The 21038-nt window shown below is 51.1% G+C and overlaps 9 protein-coding genes across 9 annotated transcripts; 6 read left to right on the top strand and 3 right to left on the bottom strand.

Moving 5' to 3' along the window:
- Positions 1-108: 108 nt before the first annotated feature.
- CGGC5_v006815 (uncharacterized protein) lies at positions 109-1194 on the bottom strand (the record flags this gene model as incomplete). The annotated part of the gene is made up of 1 exon (XM_032019687.1): positions 109-1194. The coding sequence occupies one exon, from the start codon at positions 1192-1194 to the stop codon at positions 109-111; it is 1086 nt and encodes a 361-aa protein (XP_031883186.1).
- Positions 1195-3146: 1952 nt separating this feature from the next.
- On the top strand, positions 3147-4339 carry hxnY-5 (2-oxoglutarate-Fe(II) type oxidoreductase hxnY; the record flags this gene model as incomplete). The annotated part of the gene is made up of 2 exons (XM_032019686.1): positions 3147-3985; positions 4048-4339. The coding sequence occupies 2 exons, from the start codon at positions 3147-3149 to the stop codon at positions 4337-4339; spliced, it is 1131 nt and encodes a 376-aa protein (XP_031883189.1).
- Positions 4340-4741: 402 nt separating this feature from the next.
- ecdB-3 (Echinocandin B biosynthetic cluster transcription factor ecdB) lies at positions 4742-6906 on the top strand (the record flags this gene model as incomplete). Its single annotated transcript, XM_066151752.1, has 6 exons — positions 4742-4953; positions 5010-5385; positions 5461-5574; positions 5630-6006; positions 6060-6368; positions 6447-6906. 6 exons carry the CDS (start codon positions 4742-4744, stop codon positions 6904-6906), a joined length of 1848 nt encoding a protein of 615 aa, XP_066008675.1.
- Positions 6907-9832: 2926 nt separating this feature from the next.
- Positions 9833-10986, top strand: CGGC5_v006812 (uncharacterized protein; the record flags this gene model as incomplete). Its single annotated transcript, XM_066151751.1, has 2 exons — positions 9833-9879; positions 10080-10986. The coding sequence occupies 2 exons, from the start codon at positions 9833-9835 to the stop codon at positions 10984-10986; spliced, it is 954 nt and encodes a 317-aa protein (XP_066008674.1).
- A 1204-nt stretch (positions 10987-12190) lies between these two features.
- CGGC5_v006811 (uncharacterized protein) lies at positions 12191-12786 on the top strand (the record flags this gene model as incomplete). The annotated part of the gene is made up of 2 exons (XM_066151750.1): positions 12191-12361; positions 12403-12786. The coding sequence occupies 2 exons, from the start codon at positions 12191-12193 to the stop codon at positions 12784-12786; spliced, it is 555 nt and encodes a 184-aa protein (XP_066008830.1).
- A 300-nt stretch (positions 12787-13086) lies between these two features.
- Positions 13087-14325, bottom strand: CGGC5_v006810 (uncharacterized protein; the record flags this gene model as incomplete). The annotated part of the gene is made up of 1 exon (XM_032019682.1): positions 13087-14325. One exon carries the CDS (start codon positions 14323-14325, stop codon positions 13087-13089), a length of 1239 nt encoding a protein of 412 aa, XP_031883185.1.
- A 1053-nt stretch (positions 14326-15378) lies between these two features.
- On the top strand, positions 15379-17041 carry atnC-2 (MFS efflux pump atnC; the record flags this gene model as incomplete). The annotated part of the gene is made up of 3 exons (XM_032019681.2): positions 15379-15727; positions 15782-16028; positions 16084-17041. 3 exons carry the CDS (start codon positions 15379-15381, stop codon positions 17039-17041), a joined length of 1554 nt encoding a protein of 517 aa, XP_031883184.2.
- A 306-nt stretch (positions 17042-17347) lies between these two features.
- Positions 17348-18842, bottom strand: CGGC5_v006808 (Vegetative incompatibility protein HET-E-1; the record flags this gene model as incomplete). Its single annotated transcript, XM_066151749.1, has 2 exons — positions 17348-17391; positions 17468-18842. The coding sequence occupies 2 exons, from the start codon at positions 18840-18842 to the stop codon at positions 17348-17350; spliced, it is 1419 nt and encodes a 472-aa protein (XP_066008694.1).
- Positions 18843-19505: 663 nt separating this feature from the next.
- On the top strand, positions 19506-20810 carry CGGC5_v006807 (uncharacterized protein; the record flags this gene model as incomplete). The annotated part of the gene is made up of 1 exon (XM_032019678.1): positions 19506-20810. One exon carries the CDS (start codon positions 19506-19508, stop codon positions 20808-20810), a length of 1305 nt encoding a protein of 434 aa, XP_031883051.1.
- Between the last annotated feature and the right edge of the window lie 228 nt (positions 20811-21038).

Here is a 21038-nt window from a genome sequence, read left to right as displayed (position 1 = left end):
TTATTTGTCAACACATTCATACGGAACACAGGAGTTTCACGTACTCAGCCTGGCTCTATCAGACGTGAGATATGAACATATTGTAGGAGTACCTGTAGTGATACGACTCTAGACAATTGTGACCGTTCTTTTACTATCCTCTTTGAACCAAGAAGGAGTGATGAACTCCGCCAGACCAATGCGTCTATACTCATTATCCGCCTCTCCCGTAGGTACGAGAGCAAGGCCAAACACTTGGTATTGCTGAGTCGGGCGCCCTCGCTCATCCCGCTCCGTAGGAACGTAATATGGTGTGTCATCCTGCCATGAAGGCTCTCTCTCTAGCTGGCGAAGCGCAAGGACGTACACGGTTTGATTCGTTACAATGTCGTCAACGACATCGTACTGAATCACACCTATGCAATCCTTTTGTTCCTGATCTGAGTGCAGTTTCTTATCGCCGTTCCAGTTTCCAACCACGGCAGCCTCTTCCATAAGTTCATCAGAAGATAGATCAGGGGACGATGTATCAGATATTTCGTGAAGGGTTTTGTAACCTTCGGTCCAAAAGTCCGAGTCCAAGTAGCCGAGGAACAGATCTCGAAGGAAGTATTTTGTTTTGCAAGGTTGAATGAATCCCGTGAGAGTCAGGCGGTTCGCGACGGTATCTGAAAGCGATAAATGACGAACGTCGGCGTGGCGAGAGGAAGACGTGTCTATCTCAATGTTTTCTGGTATAAAACGGCTGTCGTCTAGCTCCGCCCCCGGATAGTCTATTCTATGTCTGACTTGCCCATCGAGACTCGCCCATGACCAGGATGGAGCCCTCCAGCATGAAGGTCGAGTGTGCTGTATGGCGCCATGAGGGCCGCTGGGAGCGAAACCGGCGGGAACAGGCCTGATTGAACATCTTGGAATTTGGCGGCCTTTGTACTCTTCATCCATGTTCCATCGTCGGGTCTTCCATAGCAGCCCACTGACGATGTCTCTTTTCCATAGCCCAGCAACATACTCATCGCCTGTCATATTTGCCAAAGTCTTGGCCAATCCGGCGAGGCCTGGAAGCTTGTCTGACTCCTCACTCAGGAGACGATTGGAGTAGTCCCAAATGATCTCATACCACAAGTTGTAGAAATAGCGTGGGCTGTCCTTTTCGAAGATCTGAAGATCATCTTTGATTGAATCATTGATGCGATAACGTGCCGCGATCTTCATGTTTGCAGTAACCTTGCCCGTCCATGGAACTTGCTCGGAACCGCGAGAGGTACGGCATTCCCACAAAAGCGAGTTAGAAGTGACGTGAATGACGCGTCGGGACAGTTGTCGCTCTTGTAACGTCCATCCGCGTCCGCTCAAAACTGTCTGATCGAGTGTCTCTTCCCAATCCCACGGCTCAGAGTCAAAAATTCTGACGTGATATTGATTACTAGGCAGGTGACTTCTTCGTTCCCCCAGAAGACTCAAGCCAACCCAGTGCGGCCATATCGCATCTTCATCTTCTCTGACCTTAGAACGTTCTCGTACATCAAGAGAACTGTCGTTGCGTTGCTGACAGTGATTTTTGTAGTTTTCGAGAGCGTCGTTGGAAGTGGCAATAGTGCAATAAGAGGCACTATACACTTGTCCCATCTGAACCGACTCTCTGACCCAGTCCTCTCTTGAGTCTTGCAAGATGCAGAGACTGTCGATCCAAAGGTAACGGATCCCCAACTCCCGCGTTAGAAAGGCTGCATACCGAAAACTAGGCGGCAGACTGCTCAGGGAAAACCCTTCGGCGCGACTGTCAACATTGCGCACAGTCAACTGAGCCTCCTCATCCGTTAGGTGATCCCAGCGATGGCTGAGTGTCATGTATCGTCTGTCTGAGATATTCGCGCTGACTGTGTGCACCACACAGACAATGTCATCGTTTCCTTGCCTGTGCTGGAGGTCCACTAGCCGAGTTGGCAGGAATTCTGAATCAGATAAACAGTGCGTCTGATGTTGATGGTCACACTCAGATATCCAGAATTTGGGCAGGTTAGGGCTCGATTGCCTTCGGAAAAATCTGGCAAATCGCTCTGCTGTATTTTTCCAATCAGCTCCTCGTACATGCATCCAAAAAGTTCATGGCGAGACAACCATTCACTTACACCATTCATGAGGGGCAGCAGTGAACGGGAAATCCTGCACGTGCCAGTCGCCGAGTCTGACGTGTAGTGAGTAAGGGGTGGTACCACAGAAACCCATCTCAAGTCTCGGGTCACCATTTCCATGTTTCCAATAGTGCGGGTCCCCGTGGCTTGATTGAAGACACCGTGGATATATCAGTGCGCAGAGAGGACAACCATCTATGGCTGATTGTTTAAGGGCGTCAATGGATGGCTTGAACCAGTAACGCCACCCTGACGCGTCTAAAGTCTCAGGATCCAGAAAACTCCTTGAGTGGTATGTATGATTACGGATCGAGCAAGGAATATTAAGGCAATCTGAGCAACATTGCGCCTGCGGCTTGGGCGGTTGCAGTGAGGCATGGGCTTTTGCGTCGAAGTCGAGAGCCATCCTCGTCGCGAGAAGTAAATAATGGACGAGGTATCAAAGTTCACAACGAAAACAGTCGAATAGATATGAGAGTATGCTTAGTTGGAAGAGCTGTCTGGTAAAATCGAGAATCAGCGACCTTGTGCGGGGTCAGGCAAAGGTAGCACGAAGGATCAAGTCCCTCGTCCGAGAAGGCCAATCGAGGTCACAAACCTTGTGGGGCCGAAAGAGGGAGGTTAAAATCCACCAAATATAAAAGACAGTTTTTGAACCATGCATCCGCCATTATGATGAGAAGATTCGATGTCTCTGAGATGTAATTCCGTCAGATGGCTCTCTGATAGTACGATTTGCGAACGTGATCGTGCAACAAATTACAATTTACACATAGCTAGGAAAATTAGAAATGCTGTGCGATAGGGCGGCCATCTCCGACAAGATGGTTTCCTAGGGCCCTATCAGAAGCCAATGAAGTGTCTCGTCCCCGCCTGCAAAACGAAGGCTCAGTCTTATCGCCCCGTATCACCCCGCATTTCCAGAGTGTCTGTAAACAAAATTGTCGTCTCTTACAAGAGTTACTAAGAGCCCGGTTGCTTCCGTTCAGGACGCTCAGATCCGTAGACAACATAAACACAACTGGAGGCATCATGAGCGAGACAACCATCGTGTCCGAACCGGAGACAACTCTTCTTCGTTTCGCTTCCGGGAATGGCCCCGTAACGCGCCGTATTCTCCGAACACCGCTCCGTGATGCTCTTCCGACGGAGATTCCACTCATTGACATATCACCTTCTTTCAGCGATGACATTGCAAGCCGAAAACTAGTGGCTCAACAGATCCGCCAAGCTGCAACTTCATCGGGCTTCTTTTACATCACCAACCATGGCATCGACTCGTCCGTCACTGACGCTGCCCACGAAGCCTGTCTCGAGTACTTCCGCCAGGAAGAAGAGGCGAAGATGCGTTCCTGGGTTGGCAAGAGTCGCTACTTCAACGGCTACAAACCTCCTGGATCCCAGCGTATCAACAAGTCAGAGAGTGTCGATGTTCGCGAGACGTTCAGCTGGACCTACGATCCTCGTCATGATCCCGATATCAGCGACGTTGAGTCCATCCCAGACGATGCCAAGCGTTTCCTCCGGATAGAAGATTTTCATTGGGAAGGAGCTTCCAATAAGCCGCAGTTCAAAAGCTCGATTATCCGTTACTGGCAGTCATGCCTGAAACTTGCTCGTGTGCTAGTGCGAGCTTTCGCATTGTCTCTGGACCTTCCGGAAGACCATTTCGATGCTAAGTTTGCGTACCCAGATGCTGCGCTAGCGCTCAACTATTATCCGCCGTTATCGAAGGCTTTGAACGGTGCTCCAGCCGACACTGATGCACAAGTATCGATTGGATCGCACACGGACTTCCAGCTTTTCACCATTCTTTGGCAAGATGCCGTCGGGGGACTGCAAGTTCTGAATCGCCAGGGGCAATGGATTAGGTAAGTCGATACCGCTTAGAAGATGAAATGAGCTTGAAACTCATTTGTGGTACTATCATTAGGGCGGCGCCGATTCCGGGAACCTTTGTTGTCAATATCGCTGACTATCTGCAACGCATTACCAACGATCTTTACATCAGCACTGTTCATCGTGCTCAAAATCTAAGCGGAGAGGAGAGAATTAGCATGCCTTTCTTCTTCGGATTTGGTTTGCATGAGAGTTGCGGTGTTTTGGATACTTGTATTAAAGACGGGGAGGAGCCGAAATACGACGAAATAGGTTGCGAGGCATGGGTGCAGCGAAGAGCCAGAGCAATGCATCAAGTAGAGTCTGGTGGCGAAGGCGATGCATGAATCCAAATTATCTCGAATGATCAATAGTGATCTTCCGTTTTGCCAGCAATACAGACCTAGAGCAGTCAGTGTTCAACCTTCGGTCACTCAATAGGCTCCAACAGTTGTAACGACTCAGAACAGCGAGCACGCTAACCGAGATGGGGTAACGGTACCACAATATTCAACTGGAGAACCCCTGCCCTCGTTTTCGCTTTTCAGGGGCTCCTTCATTATTCATAACTCCGCTACTCCCCGCGCGCCTTGGCCCACGTTCTTCAGCACGCCGCCTCCATCAAATCACTCGGGCAAGTCCCGTTATCACACGTCGTAAAGGTTTCTCAGATATCCTACGCCCTATCCAGCGCCCTTTATCTCCACAGGTTACAATCCACGACTGCCTGATTCTGCAGTATCACAACCATGTTGGGCGCTGATGCGGGTTCTGAGACCCCTGAGGCGGGGAACAAGAGGCGCCGTACATCCGGCATGTACCAAAGAAGGCGTGCCGTGGCCGCCTGTGGGCCATGCCGAGTCCGCAAGACGAAGTGCGACAACGTGCGGCCCGCCTGTGGTTTTTGCCAACGGAACGGCGGCCTGTGTACCTATCCAGACACAACGAATGATTTCTCGACGTAAGAGTATTTCCCCATTATTGCTGGGCATACCTATTCTAAATATTCCATCGCAGATTTGATCCAGCCAGCTTGGCAATTCTGGATAGGATTAATCATGTAGTCAATCTCTTGGAGAGCCGCCCGCCGGCACCGCTCCCGGCGGCTGAGCCCACATGCATCCCAGCTATCCCACACGGCAACCAGGTCTTGTCGCCGACTTCGATCAATGGACCCCAGGGGAGTTCCTGCGCTGTTGTAGATGAGATGCAGTGCCAGACAGACGATGGCCTACCAGAAGACGATGTTATGACTCGGTTTGATATTCCAGATCTTGCGGCGGCAAGTTGGAACTGTGAGACAATATTAAGATGGCCAATATTCAGGGACACTGTTCCTGAGATCAACTCTTTCATTCTCGAACTTGAAGATGACGATCCTGATTGCATGGGCGTAAGGAAATCGAATAACGCAGCCAGTCTTGGACGAGGGGTACAAGAAGATGACTTCACTGTGCTATCAAAAAAGTTCTTGGCATATGTGCACGTCAAAAACCCAGTTCTCGATGTCCCTGACTTCAGAGCACATGTCAAGGCCGCGATTGAGAATGGTCCACGGTGGGATGGCCCATCCTGTCTTGTAGTAAGTCGGCGTTGCCTCTTTCGCGTCACTCATTCACTTGCTTATTCCTCTGTAGCTCATAGCCTGCGCTCTGGCATGCCTGGCCACCCATTTCGAACAGGACAGTTTTCTGAATAGCACACCTGAGTCTATCCGTTCGACAGCTTCAAACTCCACAGATCCAGATACCGCCCAAGCCTACTTCTTTGCGGCGAAGAAACGACTGGGTCTTCTGGAACCCTCCCTACTTCAAGTGCAGTGCCTGTTCTTCTGTGGAGTATTTGAGATGTATTCTTTACGCCCTCTCCCTGCCTGGTCGTACTTCAACCAGGCTTGCGTGCAGTTCAAGAATCTCCTGTGGAGGCGGACTCAACGACGAGCACCCGAAAATATGTCCCAGAAAGCACGACGCCTTGAGCAGCGGCTTTACTGGTCGTGCATGAAATCTGAGTGGTCAGTACTGAGCCCCTACCACGCACATGATGCAGACTAATGCGATCTTGCAGCGAGCTGAGATGCGAGATACCCCTGCCTTCGAGCGGCATTACTCGATTGAGCTACCCTGACTTGTTTCCTTCGCCTCCTTCAGAGGTTGCTACGCCAGCGCCACAGCCAAGTTCGCTGGACATTCTTGAAGACGATATCCAACCAGAAGAGGAGAAAAGCTGGTTTTACTATCTCGCTGAAATTTCGTCTCGAAGGATGATCAACCGGGCGATATCGATCATGGGTTACCATGGTGAAGAAGCTTGGATTCGAAATATTGCGAAAGTCATTGAGAAATACGAAGATTTTGATCAGCAGATCAATGTTTGGTGAGTAGCTGGCCGCCCTGAGCTATGATCCTCGAGAAAATCTCTGCTACGAAGCTTGACCGCTGATGCTTCTTGTAGGTGCTGTCATATTCCGTCACAGATCAATTGGCAAAATCGTGAACATTCTAGCAATGAGCTAGTCCATTACATCCAAAACCGAGCGGAGAGCTGTCGCGAATGGATCCATCGCCCGTTCGTGTACTACGTAATCCACCAGCCACCCGAAGACCCATGGATTCCCCGCGTCTTGCCGTTAGCGGAGAAGGGTCTTGAGATCGCAGTCGAGCTGCTACTGGACGCTAATCCTCACCATCGCCATCACGGAACCTGGTTCATGGCCAGAGCGGCGATGACCCGTGCTCTTTTGGTCCTGGCGGCGGTCAAGAGCGGTAGGTTCCGACTGCCGGACCGATGGAAGCATGCGGTGGACTCGGCCACATGGGCTTTGCAGCGCTGGTATGGCGAAGCTCCGGATTTGCGTAAGGCGGCGTCTGTGCTGGAGGAACTCATGGGTCAGATCGTCAGGTCCGAGGTGTAGACAAGGTCTGTGTTCAGGAACGCTTTGCCTAAAGATGGTCCGACCCCTCGGTCTGTCAGACGCTGGAGATAGCTGTCTGTCAAATAGGAACTTCTCCAGCTTCGCCGGTCGCCTTGAAAGTTCCGGCGACCGAACGCATGTGTATTTCGAGAAACATGTGCATTAAGTGGTGCGGACCATGGCGGGTTTAAGGACGAGGCGAATGAAGCGAATTCATAACCCCATTGATTAATCCAGAGGAGCAATCAGACGCTGAGACATAGCGGCACCACCCAATGCATCGGAGGGATCAACAGCCGGCTCTCCATACCGTGGCTTTCCACGTTGAATCTTGAATTCAATAGAGCAAACAGTATTGCGAGATATGTTTGGTTTGTTCTCAATGTGACTGTTTTGTGGTAAAATTGAGTGACAAAACAGCAAAGAATGTAAAGACTCTGAAGGCGGCTTTTGTCGGCTGGTTGCCAATTGGCATGCCGTCTTTATCCATGATTGGCGCAAAACAGACGCGCAATGATGGAAGGCTTTCCGTTCGGCTGAGCTTTGCTAGTATGCTTTAGTCTTATTTGAGACATTGCCACGAATGCTTTCATAGCCAAAAGCATTTGACAGTTCCATTCCTTGAAAAATTCAAATTCACTGCAAGAGTAATTTGACTATGACACAACCATCTGTTAGTTGAAGGTCTGGAATTATCCCCTTTTTGTATTGACATCACAGAGAGTAGCGTGACGTAATTGGCCGGTCGCCTTCTGGTGGTTTTGTCTTAGCTCGATGGGCGCATGCCACACGATTGACCCTCCATGTGATGGTTTGAGACCCTTTGGGAGCTTCAACCCACCATCAGCCGGCTGGTTCAAGGGACCACGTGTGGCTCATGCTTACTGGCTGGTGGCCCCCAACTTCTCTTCCTCCGATGTCCTCTTCTTCATCGGGTCCCCATTTCGATTCTCCGGTCGCGTTGCGCATCCGCGCGTCATTTAGACTTCATAGCTGGTCCGCTCTGAAGAGCTGTCAGCTTAGTGTCGTTTCGTCTGCGTCTTGTCGGACGTCTGTTCTCGAGAGACCGATCCTTCAGCTGGCCGTACATTCGGTCTGAACCGGCAGAATGCAACCCAATATTGCATGTCAAGATCTTTTGGTTCTGACGAATGACGATTGTGTTCAAGGTGAGGTGCAAGTTTATGTTGAAGCGACTACACCATGTTTGGATCTTGCAGCTTGCATTCCTGTTTGCTCTAATGTGCTGCTAGATGCAAATGCACCCGGCAGTTTCCTCTGTCGGAATTGGGCTTAGATCAAGTCTTTGCGCAAGCTGAAATCCAATTTATTGATCAAAATGATTGCGCAAAGTTTGTGGAAGGTCCAACGGCGGATGCGAAATTTCAGACGTTGCCCATGCTGTAGACATGATGTCCTCAATTTCGTACATCTCATATCTGGGAGGCCCATTTCTTAGAACTAAATTTGGTGGAAAGGGAAACACTCAGCTAGCAAAGACATGGTAGGACAGGTGTTCCAGCTGGTCGCGTGGTCGGGCTTTTCTCAAAGCCTGGGATGATCCGGACAAAGCTGAGCCACACCACCTCCAAAAGTTGGGATGAAGCTATTGTCACCTTGACCTCACGGGGTCCTTGTCCCAGTCAGACACCTTCACCTGGACGTGCTCCTGCATTCACCTTGACCTCCCTCGGGTCATCTTTCTTTCAGAGAAACATCCACCATTTTCTTCCAGTCTCCAATTTTCTTTCCTCTTTCCTTCTTCTCTCTTCGTAGACGACATCCTTTCCTCCTAGCCCACAATTTTCATCGGCCACCAAGTCACCTCATCGATCTGTACTAGATTTGCCGCAGTTGACAACTGAGCGAGACAGAACCCTCTTTTAGACTCTGGATACTCTGCTCTTGTCACCAAGAAGCCGGAACTCACCATGGGCCTGATTCTGCCTTCTCGCTCCTCGTCATCTTCGTCGTCATGTTCGACTTGCAGCTCCAGTTGTAGTTCGAGCTGCAGCTGTTCAAGCTGCATTTCGACCTGCTCGTCAAGATCTGAGTGGGATAGGATTTGCGGTGTCAAAGGCTGCTCCCGAAAGCATGCCTACATACGTCGAGAGGGATCCATCAGGTTGTACTCCGAGTTTTGCGTGGAGCGTAAGTCTTCAAAATATCCTCAACCTTTCAACTCATACAGGTGGCTCAAACGCTTTTCTAGATACATGCAAGTTCTGCGTCTTTGGCGAGTCTATGTGCACGCGATCAAAAGAGAAGCGACATCGCTTCTGCTCTCTACGTAAGTCCCCTTCCCTCCCGTCATGACCAAATATCTGACAATTCATTTTTTTCGCAGACCGGGAGTGCGGGTTCAAAGATTGCACACGTCGAGGGGATTGTCCGCTCGGCGTCGCTTTGCCGTGGTTTTGCTCGAGCCGTAAGTTTTGTCTGGTGCAAAGTCCGGGAGCATGACGCTGACTGGCAGCTCGAACAGACATTTGCCGCGTCGAGGGATGCTTCAAGGAAAGGCCCGGGGACTGTGGCTACTGCAAAGACCACCGTTGTTCGACTGTAAAATGCTTCGAAAGACGAATACTAGACGCGGATTATTGCATCGACCATGTGGCAAGGATTTGTCGTGAAGAGGGCTGCCGCGAGACGGTCCATTTGGATTTCCGCTGCATCAAGCACCAGAAATGCCCTTTCAAAGACTGCAAATTATGGCGACATCGGCACAAGGACGGCTTATGGGATCATTGCGAGAAACGTAATGCACTTGTCTGTCCCTGTGTGGAATCGTAAGAGACTAACGTGAAAATAGACTATCGAGAGCTACGATGCATCTACAAAGACTGCGATAAATTGTGTCTCCCTAACTGCCGCTACTGCGGTTACCATAAATGCACCTTCGAGGGCTGTCTGAATTTTCGCGACAATGAGAAAGATGTCGAAAGACTATTCTGCCGCGACCACGGCTGCGAGGTGACCCGGTGCTACGCCGTCGCAATTGTTGTCAAGAAGGGGGGCTTTGGCACCTATTGTCGCCGACATACCTGCAGAACTACCGACTGCCGCGAAGTTTGTATAAGCGGCGAATACTGTAAAAAACACTCTTGCAATTGGGATGGATGCGACAGAATTCGTTTAGGAGGGGGGACATTTTGCGAGGAACACGAATGCAGAAGATCTGGCTGCAGCAATAAGGCCAGACTTCGTCTTGGCTATTGCGAAGAGCACTGCTGCAAGATCGACAAGTGCCTCAATTTCAACGATACAGGATCTGACAAATTGTGCTACGAGCATTCTCGGACGGAGCTGCATAAGAAGATCAAACATCTGGAAGACAGGTTGCGTGGCCGGGGCTATGAGTCGCACCACTACGATGATCTGAAATGCCGCCATGACAAGCTTGCCAGAGACTACGACAGCTGTCTACTTCGGTTGAACGAGAGCAGAGAGGAAATTCGGATTCTCCGGAGCACTTGGATTTCGGAGGAAGACAACCGCATTTGGAGAAAGGATCTGGAGGACCGAAACGCACGGTTGCTGCTGGACCTGGAGCGCGAGCAGAGGAGGGTCGAGCACTGGGAGCGCAAAGCGGGCGAGGTGCTGCGCCGAGTCGACGAATTGGAGGAGCTCCTTGCAGAAGAAAGACTTCGATTTCCGCCAACGGATGGGTACGAGCGTCGCATTTCGGAACTTGTGCGCAAAGTTGAGATTCTCGAAGAGGAACTCCGGATCGAGCGCGAAAATCACACGCTGCACGAAGGGCGACGGTACGAAGTCGAAAAACTGTTGCGCACAATTGCGGATCTTGAGCGAAAGCTTGCAGACGAGCACATTAGATCGGCAAGGGTTGACGAGCTCTTCAAAAAGGTGGAGATACTCCAGGCCATGCTCGCTGGCGAGAGGGAGCAAAAGGATATCCTGTTGGAGGACATCGCCAAGCGCGATGAATACGACCGATGTTATCGTGAAAGATACGAACGTCGTAGATGGAGAAGGGGTAGTTTTGAGAGAAAACGACCGTTTCCTGAAAGGGTCGAGCGCGTCGTTGAACGGGAGCGGGTTTATGGCGTCGGATGCTGAGTGACGTGAGGCTGGAATTCAGGTCCTCCTGCCTTGACAGCGTGTGCAAGTATGGGAGGACACTCTGCATAATCAACTGGCGTTAGTTTGTTTGACGGATATAGAGGAAAAGATACCCATTAGCGTACAAATGAGAAAATGACGTCCGGATTTCAGCTCCGAAACATGTGTTCTGATATGGAAAGCCAGACTTTCCTCCGACCTTTCCAGGCCCGCGGGCTCTTCATCACCAGTCCACCAAGATACCGCGTTTGTATGTCGTGACGAGCAATAGGCGTCTAGTTGGCACCGTGAACCAAACACCTTGATTATTTCACAAGGCTAGGTGAGCTCTCCTGATATGTGAGGGCTCAACTAAAATCATTGTTTTCGTTTCTAGTGTTCAAATAGCAGTCCCATTGAGAGAGTAGCCGCTGCGATAAATTAATGGCGGACAACGCGTCGCTCTCATACCTTGCAACTGCAACAAAACCTCTTTCGCCGCAGATTTGCAAGGAGAGCACTGGCTTTGAATCTTCAATTCGTTGAATAAAGAACAGGTAACTGAACTTTTTGATCGCAGGTACAACCGCATTGTCTCGAGGCCTTGGACTCACCTTGTTTGTTCATGATACGAGGCCTCTGATCCCTTTGATCTTCTCATCGTTCCTTTTTGTGGAAAGCTGAATTATTTCGAGAACAATTTTATTGTCAGTTCCATGTCATTTGCCCCTCTTCATGTTATATAACGAAGAGCCAACCCGTAGCAAATGGGTTCTCCTCATCAGTCACTCAAACACAACAGCATCCATTATCTACACGTCATCACTTGATACAACAATCTCGAACAGCCATTTTCTACCACATCACACCTCCAGATTACCTTTCCAATCAATCAACATGTGTCACGGCACCAACAAATACACCATCTGCCCCTGTATCAACCGGGAGTGTCCGCAACGCCAGGGTTGCGAACTCAGCAACAGTGTTCTCCAATCCAATGAAACAGGTCACGTCACTGACGTGAAGCCTCAGGCACTATGGGAAGACAAAGAACGTTGCGGAAGATGGTGGCTTGAGCAACCAGCCGAGATTTCCACTAACCCAAGAGTATCCCCGGAAGGTCGCTGCCCTGACTTTGAAGAAACTCAGGTCAAGCGCACGGGGTACATGTGCGCCCAGTGCCTACAAGAAAAGCAGGTTCAATGTGGACATGCTCGTTACGATGATCCTCGCGTTGCAATTCCGTATGCACTGTATCCAGCTGACAGGAGACCACAGCCTGGACATCGCCAACCGGAGCCTCAAGTACCTGTCAACCTTCCAGATGTTGCCCCTCAACGGTTCCCTCAGCCAGAAAGCTATGATCGGCAAATCAGAAGAAAATACCCTCTGCGTACTTTCGGAGCTCCTTCTCTTTTCTCTTCTCAACCCCAGAAAGAGTGGGCTAGGCTCTCCAGTTTTGACTTTTCAGCTACTCGACTTGGGAGTGGACAGTCTTATGAAGATGAGAAGACCGAGTTCTACCATACACTTCCGATGGCGCTGTGCGAAGACATGGACATCAACCCGATGATCTACGAGATGCCGGACTCGCACCCATTCCCGCCGCCTAATGCCCGAGCCAACCGGGGTCGGCGTCGAGACTTCGTCAATGGTTCAACGAACTTCGGTGCCATTGGTGATGGTCGTCTTCTTCCTGGTAGCTCCCCGGCTACCAATGGTGGCCGAAACCCGTACGGTGCTATTGGTGATGCGTTTCCACAACCGGATAGTTCTGCTGACAACTCTTACAACTCTTCAAACAGCACTGGAAATTAGTCCCGACAATAGTCGTTTTGTCACCTCTTACTGATTCTGTGTTCAGAGCCAGGATTTCGATCATCAGCGCACATGACGCAAGTCAACAACAGTCATGAAAGGTACATTGAGGAAGAGAACGAAGAGAAAATAAGCAGAAAGGGGGAATGGGAAAAGAATGTTGGATAAAGCGAGGAGTTTGGCCATCTTTATAGACATCTTAGGTGTTTGTGGTAATACTATCTTGGCTTTGTTTCAATTCCATCGGCTAACAACTTTGAGTGGCACCACTGCATGCATCTGGAAAATGACTTGACGAGCTCAGAAAAGCATCGAACCGTCAAAGACAGTGTCGTGATCGCTGTCTAGCTCTTCCCAATATTCAGGCCCCGACAATAGGACTCTGAGGTCTTCCCTCCCGCGCGTCCGTGCCGCGCAAAGCTCGGTGTAGAAACAAGCCAGCTCATCTTTCGTAGTTTCCGGTGATCTGATGATGCGCAGCTTTGATAGAGATGCGGGCAGGGATTGTACCAAACCTGTGCCTCCAAAACCGAAACTTCGAACATCTGTGGTCAGTGACTCAAGGCTGGTGAGCGCCTCTAAGGGCACCTTCACTCTCGAACTTCCAGGCCTTCGATTCCATCTGAACGACACTGTGAGACTCTTCAACGTCTTCGCGTGCTTCGATAGAGAAGTGATAACCCTAGCCAGATCCTCTGGCTGGCCGCGCCAGATAGTGCACTCCAGCCGACTCAACTTTTCCATACTTGAAATGATGGTCTCTAGACGAGAGGGCGTGATTACGCATTGAAAGATACACAGGCTTGTGAGATTGGCAGGCAGAGTCTGGCTCGGATAGTTGAAATCGCACATGAAGAGGCGGAGTTTGGACAGATTTGGTGCTCGCTCCAGCACATGATCGAGCTCGCCTGCTCTCAACCCTGCCTGTAAGACGTAGAGATAGTCAAGGCTCGGGAAGCTAAGATGTGTCGTATTGCCAAGTTCGGGGAGAAGGCTCTCGAACGCTGGGCGGTAGATTCCCCTGCGCTGGCAAAATTCCAGCTCAATACTCTGGATGCGGTGCGCCTGAAACATTGCGAGCTCGATGAGAATGTCTGTATTCCAGGTATACTCGTGCCAAGTCTCGCGCAAGTAGACTTTGAGCTGCTCCGCTATCTCAGAGACAAATGCGACATCTTTCTTGTCAATGACTTGGGGAGGTGTTCCTCCAGCAGCCCACTTCGTCTCTGCCGTAAATCGTCTTGCGTATCCGGCACAGTGAGGCCGAGATTTCCAGCATCTCAGAAGCGACAAAAGTGGCTTCGCGGTGGCGTCGGGAATGTAGACGAACTCATAGAGCAGTGGCTCAACGAGATCGCGAAGTGTGCGCGACGTGCGACAGACTTTGGCCATTGTCGATAAACTCTGATTGACGCGCTCGGTGTTGAAGGGTGGCTTGGCATCTTCGAAGCGAAATCGGTAAGGTCCCGGATTCGGTTCTGTTAGCCCGGAAAGGATCTTGTAGACCAGCTCTGTGGGCAGGTCGAGTAACGTTGTCATTTTGGTGGTTCATCCAATTGAGCTGTGTTAGGTTTGACGATTCAGCCTGGAACGGGGTCGCGTCTTCAATTCAACTGAAGTACCAAAGATCGATTTTGAGATTCAGGGGTGCCGAGCAGGCTGGGTATCGTTTAAAAGGATGGGCAACCCCTGCATGGTGTTGGTCGTCGAGGTTCTTGGGTGTGCTTAGCGAGTCGTTGCCTAAGTAGGATCACCCGGCCGCTCACAAGTGGAGAGATATGTCAGGAGATTGCGTTGCCGGCTTCCAACGGATGTGGATAATTGGCTAACAATGCATGCTTGGCAGCGCAGGGTTGAGGCACGTTGCGACAGGGCTTCAGCCAGCCTGATACTATCTGTAGAGTACGCTGAAAAGAGTAACCAAGGCTTCCGGCTAATTGATTGATTGAGTCACGGGTGGGCGCCGTCATCTCAACTTTGAGATTCAAAACCGATCTTAGCAAACGGTTAGTTGTTCACCGGCACTCTGGGCAGCTATCGTAGCTGCCTACGCCGTCAGAATTGACAGGTTCCAATAGAGGTTTAGCTTCATGATCAGCGAACGGGGGTGGTGGATGTAGTCCGCTATGCCTGTGTGGCTTGAATATTGGACATGAGGCAAGCTCAAACGACAATAATTCGTCTTGTTCTTAAAAAATCACACCCGTGTTTTGACACTAAGTATGTTCCCGTGGTCAAGAGCCGAAGAGGGGAAGATGTTGACAAGCTTCGGATCTGATATGCGACCTAGTCAGGCAAACTGAAAACGCCACCATCGGAGTAAAGAAGTACATTCCGCATCAGGAACCGTTCATTTTGATAACTGAAGAATTCCATAAAATCAGTGTATGAATTTGACTTTATCAACTAGCGCCATGTTCGTCCCATGGCCATCGGCATCATGCTTGTACTTTAAGATGTCCGGTGCGGGAAGATAGAAGCTTAGTCATCACATAGTTGACCCCAGTGTCCCGAAATTCCCCGCGCTCCGACCGAACATTAATCGCATGTCAAACTCCGTCAACCCCAGATTCACCACGCGATCTGTGGATCATGTCAACTTCCGTGGGCGCCGAGGGCGAGCACGTTGCATCCGATGGCCACGCGCTGCCGCAAGCCCCGCGCAAGTCGCGGAAAGCGGGGATCGGTGCCCTCCTGGCCTCGGTGCTGCTGGTGAATCTGGCCGCGAGTCTCTATCAGCTGCCCCTGAATAGGGTCGTCGAGCGTCGACTTTGCCGCGAGCACTACCTGGTTGCGGATCCCTCGGTGATCGATCGGGGTGGCAGTGTGGACGAAACTCTGTGCAAGATCGACAGCGTCCAGCAACGGCTGGCATGGATTCAAGGAACCATGGAAACGGCATGGATTCAAGGAACCATGGAAACGGCATGGATCGTGGGAGGTAAGGGCTAGATTCTCACATGTCGGGGAGAACCAAGGTTGACAATATTACTAGACTTTGTCATGACCATCCCGCTAGGCTTTCTTGCTGAGCGGTACGGCCGGCGCACTATCCTGTCCCTTAACCTCGTACCTCGGATCTTCATGTTGGCCTGGGCCGTTCTCGTCGGTTATTTCGAACAGGCGCTCCCGACTAAGGCCATTGTTGCCTCTCCGTTTCTCTCCGTGTTGGGGGGCGACTGTGTGTTCAACTCAATTACGTACGCAATCGCGTCCAGTATGACCGATGATCATGTTGAGAGGTGAGCATGTCGTCCATTCCCGCCACGTATCTGTAAAGCTAACCGGGTCTCGAAGGGCGACATATTTCGGCTGGATGAGTTCCGTTTCCTATGTTGTAGCGCTTCTTGGCCCCGCTCTTGCGTCGGCCACCATGAGCCTGCTACTATGGCTGCCCTTCTGGATTGGGATATGCCTCCTTCTCCTAGCGATTCCGGCCATCTCTCTTGTCGAAGACTCCTCTGCCGCCCCTTCTCACTCATCTCGGGCACGCCATGGAGATGAGCAGTCGCGTCCACTTCTCTCTTCCCCCGTCTTGAAAGCCCAGGACGCCAATCCCTCACTAGTGAGATCTGTCATCCAACGTTTTGGCGTCTTGCGCTCCATCATTGCGAGCCATCCGCGCAATATGACGCTTCTGCTCATCAGTTACGTCTTGACATCTCTTGCAAGCTCAGATACGAAGCTTCTGGTTCAGTACATTTCAAAGCGGTACCACTGGACATTCGCCTCTACTGGCTATCTGCTTTCGGCAAAGGCCGTAGTAAACTTCACCCTTCTGACTATCATCATTCCAGCACTGCTTCGCTCGCGTCGGAACGCCTCCCGGCACCTGTCCCCTGAGCTGGCGAGTCACCGGATGAACATGTACTATGCCAACGTCTGCCTCATCGTTTCTGTTCTCGGCGCTTTGGCGATTTCTATGGCTACAAGCACTTGGATGCTTGTCCCGTCTCTATTCCTGTATGCCCTGGGCTCCGCGTTGCCGGTCTTCACTCTTTCGTTGTTGAAGTCGCCGTTCATTGCCCCTAAGCGGAACGAGCGGCAGCTGGACACTGCTGACCCGGACTCTCACATCTTTTCCATCGTAATGATGGTCAAGACATCTGGATCATTGCTTGGGGCGCCGCTTATGATGGTTCTTTGGGTGAAGGCGATTGCTTTGGGTGGTGCGGCATTGGGAATACCCTATTTCGTATCCGCGAGTTGTTACTTGGCTGCGATCTTTGTACTGGCAAACATACGGACATGGTAGAGAACTGAGATCTATTACCTAGTCATTAAACTCCCGAGTGCTCCCATTTAATGTCTTAGTATCGGAAGGGAATCTTTCCTGGCAAGATATAGACCGGTTTAATGACAACGCCATCAGTTTTGAACGCACCCCAATCCAGTCGCACCGATATACGCCCATCGGGTGTCACGGCTGACGTGGACCGGTCAAACGTCGAAGGGAAATGTCTCTCATGCTCTCTAAAGTAACAAAACCAGTCAGGCACGTCCAGAATGCCAGGAAAATATCTATGTCCGCTTCGTCTGTGAATTCCCACAACAAGGCTGGCTAGATGTGCACCACTAGCTTGGATGAAGTAAAATTCTGTAGCACTGGTAGAGGATGTATCAGAGGATGCCACAGGAAACAAATTCCTAGAGAGTGGCTCGAGCCGCAGCTGCGATGTACCTCCAATCGGGAAAGCTCCAAACAAGTCACAGCCAACAGCATCGTCAAAAATAAGTAAAATTGCCGATGCGCTGGCGCTTGACCGAGATATCCCTAACTCCCAGCCTCTAAGAGCCGCGTCTAATTCTATACTGGGGTTGGGTAACGGGCGAATGCAAATTTCCTTGAGCGTGGAGGCCGAAGTAGACAACGCGGCTAGTCCGTTGAGGACAATTAGATCCGGCGGGATCGGGAATCGTTGCGCCATTGTTGCGGCATCATCCACGAAGCTTTTGGTTGGTTCTCCAAGAGGAAGCATCGTCTTTAAAATGATGCAGACTCGACTTTGTAGAACGTGTTTGTTGTGGTGAGCGGCGAGAATGGCCAGCTCTATGCCCCCACCCAACCTCAGCGTGGGAAATCTAATGCGCAGGCCTGCGTTCGTCATGACGTAGGATGTTGTCTTTGACCATGGCGACCAATGAAAGGTTGATGCCGACGTATAAAGACGTCCATCCTTGAAGAGTGATGGCTCAGGCGCAAGCAAGCTGCCCCAGTTCATGGGGACAACGTTCTTGTCCCAAGGCCAACAGAATATTGTTTGGTCATTCGATCCCTTGATGATCTCTCCTTGCAAGCGAGCAAAAGCCTTCATACCCTCACCATACAGAAGCGGCATGTTCAAGTCGAAAAGACCTAGCATACAGTACGCCAAATCTTCGATCCTCGTTGTTGTTCTTGTGGATAGCCAGGACATCTTTTCCGATATACTGGGCTTTTCTACCACCACCGATCTGGAAGCAGGATCTCCAACGGAGATGTCTGCAAGATAATCTTCGGCTATGTTTGTCGCAGTTGAGATACGTCGTGACAGCCAACTACGGGTGCCTAGTGACTTCCAGTTGCAGTCGAAGAATATAAGTCGCGTCGGGCCCAAGAGCTCTTGAAGAGTCCAGCCACGAGTGAACCAGCGACTGTGAACGAACCCCGTTTCGTCGTCAATCTCTAATCCCGTTCTCTCGTCTGACATGGCAGAAGAGGTGTAATAGAATGGTGGACCGAACTGAACGTCGTCTAGGAATGCGAAACAAACTTGGGCGTCTCGATACCAGGCGAACATGGAGTTGATTGCCTCAGAAAGCTCTGCGGAACTCTCCTTGTTGATGCAATTCGTGTCAACCCACAGGTATCTCAGACCCTCTTTCTGTGTCTGATGGCAGGCGTTGAGGATTTTGGTGTAACCCGACTTTGACTGGATCGCAGCTGATTCCCGCTGTTCCCATTCCCTGAAAGTGACTTCATCCGTGCCGTGCCATGTATGAGAGAGTATGGCATACTGAGGGATTTTGCCAAAGAACTCTTCAGTCTGCAGCGTCTCGACGTCAATGAGCCACATGATCGCGACTGCTGGGCGCTGTGTTCACATCGTTCCGAGAGGGTGTTTTGAGAGATTTGCACTTTGGGCTGGCCTACGGGTGTGCGACCCGGCATTTGGTCATATGACTGCCATTTTATTCAGTGTCGCGCAACTTGTGATTGGATCGCTTTATCATGAGCTGCATGCATGCACACTTAGCTAGCAGGGCATCAACGCCTGTCGACCGGTTGAAATCTCATGCCGAGTATCGCCAAAGACCTCTCTTTTCATTCATACTCAAAGGAACAGTAATGCACTTGCTGGGTGTACTGCGTATGATCTGATTGAGATGGCTGGTTGCTTGGCAGACAAGGCCTCCGACGCTCTCAGGAGTGCAACAGTTTCAGCGGGTTCAGGGGCTTCACCAACTTGGAACGCAGTGAAGCACTGAAGAGAGACGGTCGCATTCTTATCGAGACTGAGACGCTTATCGATAAGCTGGGAGCGGCAGAATGTGCAGCCAATCAGACCGTTCTCAGACGCGATGACTGGCTCACCGCTTGCGGCAACACCGAGAGGATGCTGACATAATGCCGTTATCAGCCATCTGTCCAAGACTTTATCAGCAACATCTCGTTATCAGACTGCGAACCTCAACTTTGGATCCACTTCTCCCACTCTTCAACTCATCGTGGGACCAGGATGTCGCGCGATTCCACGACGGGCGCAAATGCCGACCCGCAGGCCGGATCGCAAGCTCAAGCTCAGCAAGCTCAACGAGCGCAGTCGTCGCATTCACGAGCGCAATCCCGCATCCTGTCCGTCACGACTTCCGTCCCCAGGCAGCTTGCCCTGCTCCCCGATGAGTTGCTCCTTCACATCTTCGAGGCCGTCGGCCGCACCTCGCGCAGCGACCTTTGCGCCGTGAGCCGTGTCAATAGGGCCTGGCACGAGCTCGCCGACGCCATCCTCTATCGCCAGGTGCGCTTCGACGACCCGGAGCAGCACCTCGTCTTCTCAGAATCCCTCAGCCGTCGCATGCGTCGCGGTTCTGCCATCCAGGACGTCAGCCTCGAGTATCCCGCCCACGAGCTCTCGCACCTGAGACTCGATGGGCCGATTCATGGCTCACACCACCCGCCGACCCGCTTTGAGGCCCTCAGTCGAACCATCAGCACCATGAGCAACCTCGCGACCCTCGAGGTGTCCGTCCCCGTCACTCTGCTTCACGGAATCGGTGCCCTCTTCAATGGCCCCTTCGACTTGGCATGCTTAAAGCACTGCACGCTATTTTACCAATGTCCCGACGATGCGTACTGGGATCTCCGCGAGAATGTCCACATCTTTGCGCACCCGACACTGGAGACGCTAGTCATCAGGCGAGCGAAGCTGGATTACCGCGGGTTTGACCTGATTGAGCGACCGCACGAAACAGCGCTGCACAAGCTGCATCTCATCGAGTGCGACATCAACGATGATGCGCTGTCGGATATTCTCGAATTTCCCGAGGGTTTGAAGGAGTTCGTTATGACGCAGTTGGAGCAGCCAAGCCCGGAATTGGAAGAGAGTTCAGACAATTTTAGCGACTACATCCTAGCACTCAACTCCCAGGGTCACTCACTCGAGACAATTACCATCGACCACCCAACCCTCGGTGGCAGGAAACCCGTTAGGATGAGAGACTTCGAGAAGGTAAAGTCATTGAGGTTGAACTGGGATTATCAGCTTTTTGGCAAGTCCTCAAAGAAACCACGCATGCACTCCGTTGGTCTCCCGCCGAATCTGGAAGTCTTGGAATTTTTCAACGAGCTTGGAACGGACGAGGAAGTCACTGAATTGCTCGAATACACGTTGCAGGTCGCGAGTGTCACTCATAGCATGCTCAAGACTGTTGTCGCCGTTCAGGGTGATAATGGCAGTGTGCCAAAGGAGATTGTTGCCGCGTGCAAAACCGGAGGCGTAAAGTTGGATATAATAGGTGCTTTTGATATAGACGAAGACGACTAGAACCAGAACCACTGGGATGAGAATGGACATGAGCGTAGAGCACGATAGAGGAAAAGAGCAACAGCTGCGGCAAGTAGAGAGTGGGAGGAAGACATAGAGTCGTAGACTCATAGAATTGCGCGTCGCTCTCTTTAGATTTCCTTAGACGATAGATATGACAGTCATGAAAAGAGAACTTGTATAAGATAGATGAAGACTACTTAGGGTGACTTCAGCAGTGTCATAATC

This window comes from Colletotrichum fructicola, assembly GCF_000319635.2.
Source record: "Colletotrichum fructicola Nara gc5 chromosome Unknown KSG_Nara_v1_contig04, whole genome shotgun sequence".
NCBI lineage: Eukaryota > Fungi > Ascomycota > Sordariomycetes > Glomerellales > Glomerellaceae > Colletotrichum > Colletotrichum fructicola.
The sequence above is the reverse complement of the archived record's forward strand: the minus strand, read 5'-3'. Positions and strand labels throughout refer to the sequence as shown.